At 40.7% G+C, this 14,871-nt stretch overlaps 1 protein-coding gene across 3 annotated transcripts in view; it reads left to right on the top strand.

Moving 5' to 3' along the window:
• RPRD1B (regulation of nuclear pre-mRNA domain containing 1B) overlaps positions 1-14,871 on the top strand; it is a 69,196-nt gene that overhangs the window by 16,817 nt on the left and 37,508 nt on the right. For all 3 annotated transcript variants that reach the window (XM_057701341.1, XM_057701339.1, XM_057701340.1), the window contains exons 4-6: positions 3,862-3,974; positions 5,419-5,545; positions 11,186-11,361. In XM_057701341.1, coding sequence (XP_057557324.1) covers positions 3,862-3,974; positions 5,419-5,545; positions 11,186-11,361 — 416 coding nt within the window. The remainder of the gene's footprint in view (positions 1-3,861; positions 3,975-5,418; positions 5,546-11,185; positions 11,362-14,871) is intronic.

Here is a 14,871-nt window from a genome sequence, read left to right as displayed (position 1 = left end):
TCTGAAATCCAGACACAGGAATGGGACTGGCAGATTTCCTAGGTCATTTTAATGGTTGTCTGACTGATTGAGAATTCTGGGCCTCCTCCATGGTAACTCTGTACAGATGAGCAGGGGAGAGTCTGGTTTGTGTGAAGGGAAGCAGGGGTAGTGATTTCTGGCACAGCACCAGGGCTCTCCAAGTGCTGTGCTTCCTCTGCCTTCAAGAAGTTTCAAACTCAGGTGTGTTGACACTTTCCTGGGTGTTATAGGGATGTAAAAGAGTAAGACACTTAATGTTTCTATCAGAGAGGTAAGGCCTGTGCCTGCCAGTGTCCATGCAAAGTAGCAAGGGCCAAGTGCTTTCAAAGAGAGGCCCACGTGCTGTGGGGGTTAGAGGGAGAGGATGATAGTTGAAAGGGAATACTCAAGGTGATTCTACCATTACCATTACCAAAGTAGACTTTGAACTTATGTGGCCTTTCCAGGGTTTTGAACAGAAGCATGATGGGGTGAGAGCTCAGCTCTAGGAAGATAGTGTAGTCTGAGTTGGAAGAGGGGTGACTAGAAGAGGCAGGGAGCCCAGTTGGGACAGTGGTCTGGACAAGGCATGAGGAAGGACAGGTGGCTGATAAGAGGCTTTGGGAAGGAGCAGAAAGAGGAGATACAGAAGAATTCCTCACAGCTGTGGGATCTGCTAGAAGTTGGGGCTTTAGGAGACATTCTGCTGTTCTCCAAGGCATTGTTCTTGGAAGATGGGGCCAGTGGAAGTGTTCACAGTGGAAATAGGTAGCTCAGGAAAGGAGGAGCCCTATGGGGGATGTGATGAATAATTTGTTTCCAATAGGTCCTCTAAGTGGAGATAGGAGAGAACTGGAAAAGTAGGATGATAATGATTACCTCCTGTTACACCCTCTTGCATCAGGATGGCGAAGGACAGAAATGGCCCTAAAATTGTCATCAGTTTGATTTGTTTTGCATTGCTGTGTGTGAGTGGCAGCATGAAGTGGTAAAAAACTCCAGATTAGGAGACAGAAGACTTTTGCTGTAGGACCCAGACTTAGACTAACGAGCTCTCTGGCTTTGGACACACCATAGCTGGTGGGCCTTGGCATACCTATGAAAAATGAGGTGGGGAGCAGTGGGGAAAGCAAAGACATAGGTCTGTCTAAGGCCTTGAAGTGCCAAAATTCAGTGATTCTGAGTGTCCCGACATGTTCAGTGATGTGTGGTTTTTATAGATAATAATTTCTGTATGAGAGTTGGAAAATTGAAGGATTCAAGTTTTATTATTTTTTTCTACCTTCTTTAGTGTATTTAACAATTACTTACTGAGCATTCTTCTAGGTGTTTGGAAGTGAACAGAACTGTACTATAAATTTTTTTTCCCTCTTATGCTTACATTCTAGTGGCTACTCATCAAACACAGCCATTTTGATGCTGTAGAGGCTAAATGTCTACATGGGTCATACCACACACTACACATTAATTAGGCAGCCACTGTGTGCATAGTACTGCCAGATATTTCATATGCAGATTATATCCTTATAGATTCTGTTTGAAATATACAGACGTGCTTGCTTTGCATAGGAGTACAGAACTGTAAAAATGACCTTTCAAGTTGAAACCGTACAAAGTGATCTTAATAATCAATGGGGAAAATTACAATTATTCTGTGACTTAAAATTTTTTCATCAAAGAATTAAAAACTCGCTGTTGATTACAGTTGTATAGAAAAACAAAAAAGTTAGTAAAATTAAGACTTATTTAACATGCTGTAACATAAATGAGAAACGTTGTGAGTTAAAGTGCTTGTTTCTCTGTAAGGTATTGAGTAACAAACCTATTGAGAGTAGTTTGAACAAAGATTTGTTGTATCTTTTCCATCTTTGTCATACTCCTTCCTAGGTTTGGGTCCACTTCCAACATTTTATCCTGTGTGCTTTCAGTGTTGTGAAGTATCTCTGAGAGTTCCTTTAAAGTGAATTTTTTTTTGTCAGCATCACTTCTCTGGGACATTGTAATCCTTTCCATCGCAACCACGTTCTCCATTTGTGTTGATAAGTTGGCCTTCGCTCAGCTCCTCTGGCTGCGCATCCAGAGGCTCTAGAAGAGTGTGGCGGTGCCAGCATCCCCACAGTGGCTGTTTCTTCTGTAGCCCTATTTACATTCTGTGCGAATCTCATCTTCAGCATTCATTTTAGTTTTAGTTTCTTTGCTGCTTTTTTCATCTTTGTCGGTTCCCTGTGTTGATTATTCATTTTTACAAAACGTCATGTGGATTTTGTCACTGGGAGACTAACGACACAACTAAACAGTTTCCTGTCTGTGTGTAAAATGAATAACAGAGGTGCAGTGACCAACTACTGACCTTGGGAGAAGTGATGTAGTCACTAGTCATGATGCACTTCTCTTATTTACATAGTGATTTGTGGACTGAAGTTAGCAGCAAGGTTTGTTGTTTATGCAGTTACTCTTAAGTAAATATGCCGTGGTAACTGAAATTTGAACTCTGTTGTTGGAGGAATGGTGTCGTTTAACCAAACCATGGTAGTAAATCTGTGCATAATAGAACAGTGCAAAGACAGGACTGCCAGTCATGCAGATGCTGCTGTTTCTTTTCTTTAGTGGAACAGACAAACAAAAACATTAAGAAAAAAATAAGACCCACAATATTGACTTGGCGTTCACGTCAAACATAGTTTAGTCAGTTAATATGTAAGGTAGAGAACAGAAACTACATCCTGGTTTCCAGAAGAAAATGTTGAATTAAGCAGGAAGTGTACATGATTCTGTTTATAACTCACAGAGTTCCGAAACAGCTGAGACAGGTGCATGGTGACCCTCTTTTGACAGATGAGATGGAAATTGTGTGGTACTAAGTAAGTTGAGGTTAGTGAAAAGAGCACAGATTTTGAAATCATATCATTACATGAGTTATTTAGCCTCTCTGGGCCTTCATTTTCTCACTTGTAAAATGGAGATACCATTGTACATCTTAGAATTGTTGGAAGGACCAAACATAAAGAAGCTATTGCAATGCCTGGCACATGTTAGGCATCCAATAGCTTCTTTACTTTCCAAGCCTGAATTTCTCATTTAGATTTATGTCCCTCAGTCGTTTGGCATTTATTCATATCGTCCAATTTAATGCAAAAGGAATGATTTTGGAATTAACACATCTGTCATACAATTTAAAAGCACATGGTACTGATTAAAAAAAAAAGTAACCTGTTAGCCTCAAAGGTGATTAATTTTAAAATGGTGACTTAAGTAATTTCTCTCAGCAGTATGTCATAATGTTCAGTAATGGTTATTTTAAATTTTAAGGTAAAACTAGGTTTGTTTTGTTCTTAAAGGGATAGTTTAAAGGATAATTGTTTTTAGAGCTTTTGACACAGTTTTATCGATGGATCTCTCTCGCTACTACTTATATTCTGAAATGACCCTGGAAGCGTAGAGTATCTCATTTTATACACGGTATGTTCTCTACAAACCCTTGCACACATCAACTTGCTTCATTACATTTTCTGATGAGATTTCTTACCTTTTTACTTCTCCTGTTAACTTTTTTTTTTTAAGATGAGGTTTTTAATGAAATGTGTTAGTTTGGTAAATTTCACTTTTAGATGCTTTTTTTGGTAGTATTTTTCTAGTGAGTCAATCTGGTATGACAGACTGAGGCCATTTTGACTCTTCAGTAACGCAGGGAATGACCAACCAATTGAAAATAAGTAGCATAAAGGTTAATGTTAAGCCATCTCTGGAAATGTACACACCCCTTCTACCTTTTTTTACTTGTGACCCATTGTGCATAGCATTTGACTCTTAACCTGTACAGGCCGTGGTGAAGCAAATTTGTCACTTCTTTCTTTCCTCTAGTAACAGAGGAGAAGAAGTCTCTAAAGCGAACTTTTCAGCAAATACAAGAGGAGGAGGATGACGACTACCCTGGAAGCTACTCTCCCCAAGATCCTTCTGCAGGACCCCTCTTGGTATGTCTTGACCCCCAGAGAATAGGGCAGAGTGGCTTGACATGACCTCTAGTTGAAGATTCTGGCCACCAGGTGGCGTGAGCGACCAACAGTATGGAATCATTTGGCTTTTTTTCACTCTTAGAAATTGAAAATATTATTTAAAAATAGACTTCCATAAAGGGGTAGATAATGTTACAAAGACATTAAAAAGTCCTCTACCATGGCTTGTCTCCAGTAGCATGGTTGTTTCTTATAGGTAAACAACATATTAATTTCTGAGGACAGTTCATGTAGCAATAGCAAATTTGCTACATTATAACCTATTTAAATATTAAAATAGGGAGCTAGCACTTACTGAGTTTTTAGCTATGCATTTGCATTGTTTGACGCTTTGTGTAAGTTAGTTCATGAACTCTGTGTGGTTGGTTCGTTTTAGCTCTTTATTCATTATTTATCCATATATAGTCAAAGAAAGTGAGGCTCAAGGAGACAGATTTAGTAACTTGCCCAGTGTTTTAATTGAATATGGGCCTAACTTCAGAGCCTGTGCTCTTTTCACTGAGTTGCACTGCCTCTCATTTTGCCTAAAACAGCTTTATTTTATTACACATGGGTGGGTTTAAGGCCTGTGTAAACAGGAAGCATGTCTGATTTGTGTTATGTTAAAATGTTGAATTATTCTGGGGGTTAAGTGAAAACAGTATTAGGTCATATATCTTTGCATTTAAAAACTTCGAAGAGAACAGCCTGAATTATCAACTTTCAGAATACCTGACTACCATCTCCATGGTAGTCTTGGGATCATTATGGACTGGCTAACCTGTCAGCGTTTTATGTTTCCTGACAGTTAGAAAACCCCTGTTTGGTATACACAGAATATGCATTCTTGGTTTGCCCTTCTTGGTTTTCTTCCCTCTTTGTTTGTAGTTAATGAGCTTGACACATTTAATTTTGGGAGTAGCTGCCAAAATCAAAAATGTCATCTTTGTGACATTCATTTTGTAGAGCAAATCCAAGAAAGAATTGAAGTAGGTAGTGTCAGATCATTTAACCAGTCAGCACACAAGTTGCTAAGCATTTGATACATGCACCTGGATTCTGAACTTTATTCTAAGTATCTCTGTGTGTTAAAGATGATGCATCCTTTGAAACCAAGCAGTATGGCACAGACTCCATTTTCTTAAGTTGCCAAAAACGTGTTCTTTAAAAAAATTCTTTTACACCATTATGTAGAATTTCATTTGTTTTCTACCATGGACTTAAAAAAATTATGTATATTCGCTTAGAATTGGTATCATTGACTTCAGTATATGCTCTGGGATAAGAACAGTGATTTTTTTTTTTAGATGTCAGGGATGATCATTTTTGGAATTTGCCTCCACTTTAACTCCAGCTAAGTTTCTTTAAACCCTATATCCCCATATATCTTAATGATAGTATTGTTTGTGTTTTCGTTGTACAGACTGAGGAACTAATCAAAGCTTTGCAGGACCTGGAAAACGCTGCATCAGGGGATGCTACTGTCCGACAGAAAATTGCTTCTTTACCCCAGGAAGTGCAAGACGTTTCTCTTTTGGAAAAAATAACAGGTGAGAAGGTAGAGTTTGGGTGAAAGATGAGGGAAGGGCAATGTATCTCCAACGCCTCAACTCCTAGGACACACTTACGTCTGCAGATACAGACTTTCCACATGGTATTGGATTCTCTGTCATCTTGGGATTTGCAAACATAACTAACGTGCTGAACAAAGAAGCTACTGGAATAGTCCCAGCTTAAATAGTGACTCTAGGAATTGTAGAAATGCTAGCATGCCACAACTTGTGGTACGCAGTACAGTTGGTCTTTTGGAACCGCAATGCAAATTGTGTGTGCGGGGGACTGAAGAGAGGAAGGCATTAAACTCATGATCCTCTTACAAAAAGAGAAAAAAATATGATTCAGTGGCATGATTTATACATTGTACACTGACACACCCCATAGATGATAGTGCCTTCAGTGCCAAGAACTCCAGGTTTGTGGTGTTAGTCATGTCATTTTGCCCTCTTGATGATCACCTCCAGTTAAACAGGGAGGGGCAGCTGGCCTTCTTCCCACTTTCTGTGTGGGCAGTTGAGAGGAAGGTGTGAAGCGTGAACTCATTTAGAGCACGCTCTATGCCAGGTGCTTCTCCCAGCCTAGGCTGTTGAACCTGTGTTCTTTCCATTACAAAAGCTCGAACCTTTCTTTGGAGTCATGTCCGAGGGTTGGCATTTCCCCCTCCAGGCCCTTTCCTTGGCTGCTTCACTCACTTCCTCCATATGCATTTAAAGAAGGTGAAGGTTAACTCGTGAAATATTTCCTTCACTCAACAAACATTTGAGGCGCTGTGTGTAGCATCTGCTCGAGGGGCCCCACCCACATCCTGTCCCGGGTTAAGTGTCCCAGAAGAAAATAAAGTAGAGGTGCGGGGATTGGAGGATGACCGAGGTTCTAAAGGTGCTCAGGGAGGGTCTTCCTGATGAGGTGGTCTTTGATCAGAGGCCCTCCCCCAAATTAAGAAGCAGGTTGTGGGGAGGCCTGAGGGAATGCAGCTCCACCCTGGCGGAGGGAGCGGTGCACGGGAAGACCTTCAGGCAGGAGCGCGCTTAGTTGGAGGACATAGCACGGAGGCCTCTCAGCTTGCTCTCTCTACTTCCCCATCCCGCACCCCAACAGTTAAACCCACTGGATTTAACAGGCTGTTGATCCTTCCCCCTTTTCCCAGCCTTTACTCCCTTCCGGCCTCGCTTTCTTCATTATTCGGCTTCAAGTCTTTATAATCGCTCCCTCACACACACCCTCTTCTTCCCCTTTTGCTCTTCTTCCCCTTCACTCTAGTCTTGTGGCAAAACCCCAACTTTTCTCCTGGTTGAATCCAACTTTGTCCTTGTGATAAGGGCCACCTCATTTATTCTTACTGTCAGAATCGCAGTTTACAAAATTGGAAGCAAATTAATATAAAACTAGCAGTGTATGTAATTTCATTTGTCTGTTTTCACTGACTTACAAGATTTATGTGGCTTTTTAAAATTATTTATTTTAGATTTTTAATTATGGTAAAATACACCTAACAAAATTTACCGTCTTAACCATTCTTAAGAGTGCCATTCAGAAGTGGTAAGTACATTCACATTGTGCAACCGATTTCCAGAGCTCTTTTCATCTTGCAGAACTGAAGCTCTATACCATTAAATAACAATTCATTTTCCCCACCCTTAGCTCCCGGCGGTCGCCATTCACAACCGAATGTGGCTGGCAAAACAAATACAAACATTGGCTGATTTTTCTTCCTGTTTCTGTGGATGAGCATGCTGTTTTCTAAAGCCCCTCTGCCTGTTTGACCTATTCCTTCTCACCTACTCAAGGACATTGCTGCAACAGTTCTCCCATTTTCTCTTGCATATCCAGTTTGTTTGTTTTTTCCCTTCCTCTACTGGGTCATTCTCCATAGTATAAAATATGTTTTTTTTTTTCTGTGTGGGAAGTTTTTTCTTGACCCATATCTTCCTCTAGCTACCCATCTCATTTCTCCGTTCTTTATAGCAAAACGTTCTAAACAGATCGCCTGTGCTCATGTGTCTCTGTCTCCCCCCACCCGGCCTCCTTCTCTTTTGATTCCACTTCACTGACTCTCCTCTTATGAGTGTTGCTAAATTCAGTGGTGAATTTTTTGCCCAGTTGTAACTTGATCTCAGGAACATTTGGTCCAATTGATCATCTCTTCTTCCTGATAACACTTTCTCACTTGATGTGGTGGACAGAATAATGATCCCCCAAAATGTCCATGTTCTAATCCTCAGATCCTGTGAGTATATTACCTTACACAGGAGAAGCGACTTTGTGGATGTGATTTTAATTAAGGATCTTGAGGTGGGGAGGCTATCCTGGGTTAGTCAAGTGGGCCCGGTCCTTAGAAGAGGGAGGTAGGAGGCCAAGAGTCAGAGGAGATATGACTGTGGAAGCGGAAGTTGGAGAGATATATTTTGAAGATGGAGAAAAGGGCCTGATAATAATAAGGTAGTAGGTTTGTGTTGTTTTAAGCCACCAGGTTTGTGGTGACGTGTTAGAAAAGCAGGAAGAAGCTGGGACCCCATATTCTCCTAGCATTCCTCTTCTCTCTGGTTGTGTCTTTTCAGTTCTCCTTTGCTGGTTTCTTCCCTTCTCCTTCACCTCTTAATTTTGAGTAACTAGCCCTCTTCCCTAGTTAGTTTCACTGACAGTTCCTCTCATTCAGTTTGATAACTTTAAATAACAATTTTTATACTAATGATCCCCTGATTTACATCTTTAGGGTTGACCTCTCCCTTGAACTCGAGACCCATACATCCAGCCTCCTGCTCAGTGTTACTAGTTGGATATCTCAAAAGACATTTCAGACTTGACCTGTCCAAAACAAAACTTCTCATCTTCCCTCCATTATTTTCGCGTGGTCTTCCCCCATCTCAGTAGGTGACCCCTCATAATTCCTGCTGATCCGGAGTACAGCTTGTATCTGACACCTTGTTACTACCTCCGTGCTGCCATCTAGTACAAGTCACCACCACCTTCACTTGAATTATCACAGCAGCCTCCTGTGTGTTCTCCCTGCTGCCTCTTGTCCCTCAGCCATCCCTCTGTCCTCAAAACTGTAACCGGAGTGATCTGCTAAAATGGAAGTTGAATCATGTCCCCCTCTGCTCAGAACACTCTAGTCATATGGGCTCCTTGCCGGGTACTTTGCCCTCCAAAGGCTTTTGTACTTGGCTGTTTCCTCTGCCTGGAATGATCTTCCCCAGATAGTCATGTGGCTTGTTCTCTCACTACCTCCAGCCCTTGGTTTCTGTATCACCTCTGTGAAGCCTACCCTGCCTTCCTCTGAACGCCCCATTTTTCCTCCTTTGTCTTATTTTTCTCTAGAGTTCTTACCTTCAGCCAGTAAATAAGTAAAATATAGTGTATTATTTATTTCTCTTCCTCTCTGAGAATGTAAACTTGGGGGCAGAGAGTTTTTGTCCTTTGTGTTACCTGTTGGCTCAGAGCCTAGGTCAGTGTTGGACACACAGTAGGAGCCCACATATTTGTCAGGCTAACTGGAAGGTTTGGGGTATAAAAGTCTGATTGGAGTGAGTTTAGTGACAGTAGTAGGAGAGGAGGTGGGTACCAGAAGGATATTTAGCTCTCTCGAGAAGTTCTCCTGTAAAAGGAGCAGGGATGTGGTGCAGTAGCTGGAGAGTGACACGTGGTTGGAAGATAGAGCAGCGTGTGTGCTGGTGGGGTGATTCCGGAGGGGGTTGGGGGGGAGTTTGATGAGGTGTGGGGAAATGCAGGGGACAGTCCCAGAAACTTGAGTCTTGGAGTAAGCAGGAAGGGGTGGGATGCCCATGAGCAAGTGAAGATTTGGCTGAAAGAGGTACACAGCCCTTGTCTGTGTGACTGGGAGTGCAGAGTGTGTGAGGACAGCCACAGGTAAGTTCTCCGAAGTGAACATTTCGGCTGCAGTTTTTTCTGTAGCTCATAAAACTACTACAGGTTCTTTTTCTGGGTTGTAATTATTTGTAGGCATGTACAACATCTTAGTGTGTGAGAATTGATTTTTTTTTTTTAATCTCAATAGTTAATGTTTTCCTTGCCATTTCTCTGCTACAGGCACTTAAACATTTTAATGAGTGAACCATTACAAAAACTAGTTAAGCAGTGACAAACCTAAACCAACCTAACCACCCCAGCAGCTTACTCCCAGACCATCCCACCAGTCTCGATGAGTAAGTTTCGCTGTCCTCTTTACCCTCAGAGACTGAGATTGTCTCTTTCCTTTGTGTTCTCTTTGGCTTACTCTTCCTCCACTAAGAACATCCTGTTGTTTCCCTGTCCCTGAGGAGTGTAGAAGTACCTGATCTTTGGCATCAGGCCTAATTTGGAATCCCTCAACAGTTCATCTTTCAGTATTCATATTGAGAAGGCATCTAAAAGTCAGGCAGACTGTTTGCTAGAGAAACTGAGTCAGGAATTCTTAAATCCTGGTTACCTATGACAACGCCAGGGTCTCTTACTTTGATGACCTGTGTTCATAGGACGTAAGGGATCTGTGTCACTGTGTAACTCAGAGTTTGTCCCGTGAAACTACTGGAGTCTCTAGTGCTTTGTTTCAAAGCACCAATCTGTCTTAATCCTTTAAAGCCATTTTCAAAGGAGGTATACATACTTAAAGGTTTAATCTCACCATACCCACACGTAGTCAGTTGTACCAGTTCTTTGAAATACAAATCGTCCTTCATCTTTTTTTATTTCCTAATGTTGAGCCTTGTTCACCACTTCTTCCCAAAGACACCCTTTCTTATACTTTGATTCTTCCACACAGTTTTTTCCCCAAACAATGAGTTGCAACCAATTAATGGGACCTGAAATCAGTCTGGTAGATAATGACCAACATGTATGTATTTTTTAATGGGATAGAAGATAGAACACCTGCACATACTGAGGAAAGTACTGTCTTATGAAACTTTTTGTTTCTTTTATTTTTGTATGTTTATATAAAGTATATTTCTTAGTGTGGCTCACATTCAAAAGCAGTTGAAAGCTTCTATTCTTATCAGACCCTATATTTTGTTGAGCAGAAGAAGAGGTTTAAGGCTTACATAGTTTAAGAAATTGAATCCTATTATAGGTCCATTTTATACATGTGGCATGGAGCCCCAGCTCCTCCGCAAAGCACATCATATGGGATCTGTCACTTTTATTAAGTCTTAGTTTGCACACCTAAGAAATGAGCACTGCTTTTGTATTTCAGAGGGATATGCAAAGAATATTTAATGAAATAATATGAATGAAAGCACCTTTGAAATTCTCAGAGGCAGGGAAATACTATTTCACATATGACCTTAAATATCTCTTTCTGTTTATTTGTAGAGCTTTTGTAGGTATAGGCATACAATTATTTATTTATTTATATATATATATATATTTTTTTGGTGTCGGCATTTAGAAATCCTTTGCCAGATTCCCCTCTTTGTACAGGTGCCTCACTTTGGGTATTCAGAAATGTCCCGTCCTATTGACAGGAGTGAGTACCTTTGGATATCTCTGTCAGCCAGTCCATTGTTTGCCTACAGGTTCTGGCCTGTTCTTGGACTTGGGTGTTAGGGGAGAAACCGCTCGTCTCCCCCAGAAATATTTGCAATTATGCCTGTGTCATTGTACATTGTCTCTCTTTTTTTGGTCTCGTTTGTACTTAGACAAAGAGGCAGCTGAACGTCTTTCAAAAACAGTAGATGAAGCATGTCTGTTACTAGCCGAATATAACGGGCGCCTGGCGGCAGAACTGGAAGACCGACGCCAGCTGGCTCGGATGTTGGTGGAGTACACCCAGAACCAGAAAGACGTTTTGTCAGAAAAGGAGAAAAAACTAGAAGTGAGTAGTTAATTGCAAGGCAGACCCAAACTTTCCAAGTTTCCCTTCCCTGTAGCCCACATTAGGAGGTTTTTACTATGCCTTAATTAACACATTTTTTCCCTTAAAGTTAATTCATGAGGTGAGGGCATCCATCAGATACTGTAATTATTTGAACCTAGTTGAAGATTGAAGTCGTGTTTTTGTATGTCCAGGAAGGAACAAAAGGGAATGCAGAAAACAAACAATGAAGTCTTAAATGCATTTAGGGTCTTACTGTTGGTTTAGTTTGAACTCATACTAAAAAAAAAAACAATTGTAGGTTGAGGTACAAGAAGAATAGGCATTCAGCGAGACCAAAGAATGATTGTTGGGTGATATTTGGGAAGTGCTTGAAATTTTCTTTCTTTTGGGTTATATTGAGACTTATTTCCAACTCGTATCCTTGCTAAGGCCAAAGAGCAGCGTGCCTCCAAGCTCTGTCTACAGTCTATTCTAAAATTCCATGTAAACGTAATAATGTTTATGGAGCCAAATTCTCAAACTGTTGAGAAGGAACTAATTTCTACCCTGAGTTGACATTTTCTGAGTGCCCTTGGAGAGGGACATCAAAAGTAGTTTCTCTCCATGCATTTGTCTGGCTTCTTAATTAAATATATGGAGATAACTGAACCAGTAGTGTGGACATTTGGGAACTCTTGCTTGTTTTAATCTGCAAGGCTTCCTTTTTAGGAATGTCTGCCCTTCTTTTTTCCCAAAGAGACATGGAGAAGAGTTATAGCCAGTGATTTGGGAAGGGAAGACAATTTTGAGCTGGAGAATCTGTCACTTATTACAAGAAACAGAGTCGATCAGGGAGGGAGGGGATAGTCCCCCTCCCCCAGCCCTGCACTAAAGAAACACATTCTCTGGCACAGAGGGAGGGAAAAGTGAGCTAGGCCTCTGGCTGACATGATTGTGTTTGCATTTCAGCACAGTCACCTGACTTGTGCAGGGAAATGAAGGGTGGGTGCTTTTTACCATGTCGTTACCTGCGGTGATTATGGGAGCTGTGATGGGTAGTGGTAGTGGAAACTTCATATTCCTAGCCAGCTTGAAAGTGGAAGTTGGGAAACGGCTGTAAAAATAGTATGGCTTAGATTTAGAAATCAACACTGACCAGAAATCCTAAAGGGAGTTTCACAGGCAGTACCAGACGGTCATTTATCTGAAATGCTCCTCTTTGACTGAGGAAGCATTTTCAGCGCTGTGCACCGGGACTAATAAGAGAGTGTAATTAATGATTCTGGTTGTAAGTCACCATGCCATCTGTTGAACTGCCCCTTGGCGACACATTAAGGGCTTTCTCTGATCTGTCAGACATTGATTATCATGAGCAGCTGCTGTTGGGTGGAATGTGGCATGCCACCATAGAGGACAGAGTCTTTGAGAAGGAGATTGAATTGGAGAGTGAATTTAACTCTTTGTTCGTCTTCCTTCGTCATAGTTGCACTTTCCTCCGTATATTTCTTGGGGGATCAATCTAGTTTCTGTAGAACCAGTGGTTTGCTAGATGACACAAGAGGTCATTAAGGCAGAGAGATGAATCAGAGATTTGAGCCTGTTTTGTTGCTTTCCAGCCCAAATTTCTGTACTCATCTGGGCATTGGGATTCCATTGCTTTAAGAATCAGAACAGGCATGTCCCACCACTGGAAAGTACAGATTCTGAACTACCAGTTCTTATTCCAGACCATGTCTCTCAGCCAGGTGAGCAAAACTATTCATTGTAAAAGTGGAGCTAAATTTGCTACATTTAAAAAAACAAACTGCTAGATATAAGATGTTGAGAGATGGTTTTAATTTATTCTTTGTCCCTGTTTGCTAAAAATGTGAACGGTTTGCTCCCTAGAATCGGAGATTTTTCTCTCATATCCCATAATAGACTGGTCTTAATTCCATTATATCTTTCTGGTGATGATAAAACTTGTTAGGTATGTGCCACTTGAAAGATGCGTTATTACTATGAAGTCTTATAAATCTTCCAAAAAGTCTCTTATTGATGAGGACAGTACATAAAGTTACCTATCTTTTTAACATTCATTTTTTTTTAATACTGCCAATCCTTGCTTTAAAACTGCCACATCAGAATGCTGATGAAGTCTGCTTTTATTTGTTAATCTTTTCATTGCTGTCGATGTGTAATATGGAATTCTTAGAACTCTGGAAATGTAATTGTTTACTTGAGAGTCTCTGTTCTTCCCAAAGCTCTAATTTGTTAACACGTAGGTTTTTTTCTTCAAGTTTTTATCTTCCTTATGTAATACACATATCTTTTTATTCTTTCACTTGAGGATTTTATGTTAAATTTCTCGGTGGCTTCTAAACTTTGGGAGAGGGAGTGTAGTGACTCAGAGCAGAGGGTGATTCAGACCCTGGGATGGAGAAGACAGAGTTACGGCTCACAGAGAGATTGTGTTTCTGCCCTCAAGGAGATAATATTCTCACACAAACAGCATGGGTGAACATAAAACCAAACCTGGGGATTGTACATAATATAGATCAAGGAGACAGTTGGCAATTGTGATTGTGGATTAAGGTTAAGTCCAAACTTCCTGGCAGGCAATAAAAGGAGGTAGCAGTTGAAGAAGGGAAATATATTTATAAATGGGGAACAGGCAGACTAGAGCAGATAGATTTGTGAAAGAAGACACAGACAGAAGGTAGGGGTGGGGGTGCCAGAGCCCTCCTGTGGGAATTAAGCTCCCTACTCTTTCAAGGGCTGCTCATTTAGCCTTGAAGTCAACAAAGCCCATGCCAGGCAGGAAATAAACTGAGACGAGCAGGGTGTGTGCTCTCCCCTCAGTGAGCCTCTACTCCAGTGTGGGAAGAACAGCAGCTACAAAGGAATTAAAGTAGAATATGAGACATGTTAAGTAAGGAGAATATCCTAACTCACTGTGTCTAAGTTAAAATAGACCACGGGAAAATGAAAATGTTAATTGTTTAACATTAATTTGATCAGAAGTTTATTTAAAATATAAGAGAATTATGAAATGCACGGGTAGTTTTTGAACAACATAATGCCTTCAGAGGGTCTTCCAAAGTTCAGTAGAATATGTGCTCTTTGGCTACTCTTACAGTGTCAGGAACATAATTGCTCCTCAGTAAAATTTGTTATGTGAGTGAAATTCATCACCTGATATAACCTTATTTCATAAAGAAGAGGTTTTTTCAGGTTGCATTAAAGAAATTAATTCTTGGTTGTAAAGAATATATGAGTAAAGAAGGGTGAGTATTTGATGGAAGCTGTGGGTTTCCTCCTTTGTGTTACTTTTATTTTTTTCCTTTAAGTAGAATCATGATTCATTTTGAGATGATGATATATTTTTTTTAACCTTTTCTTTTTTTCTGCTTTTGCTTTTGGGTGTTATGGTAGACATTGGCCTTAAACTCCAGGCAGGGTTAGAAGGAGAGCTGCTTAATATTTGTCATGTTTTTGTCATGAACATGAGGAAACACAGAAATGGGAAAGAAAACATGTAGAAGGAAG

The sequence above is a fragment of the Hippopotamus amphibius genome, chromosome 12, assembly GCF_030028045.1.
Source record: "Hippopotamus amphibius kiboko isolate mHipAmp2 chromosome 12, mHipAmp2.hap2, whole genome shotgun sequence".
Lineage (NCBI taxonomy): Eukaryota > Metazoa > Chordata > Mammalia > Artiodactyla > Hippopotamidae > Hippopotamus > Hippopotamus amphibius.
This window is presented reverse-complemented; position numbering and strand designations above follow the sequence as displayed.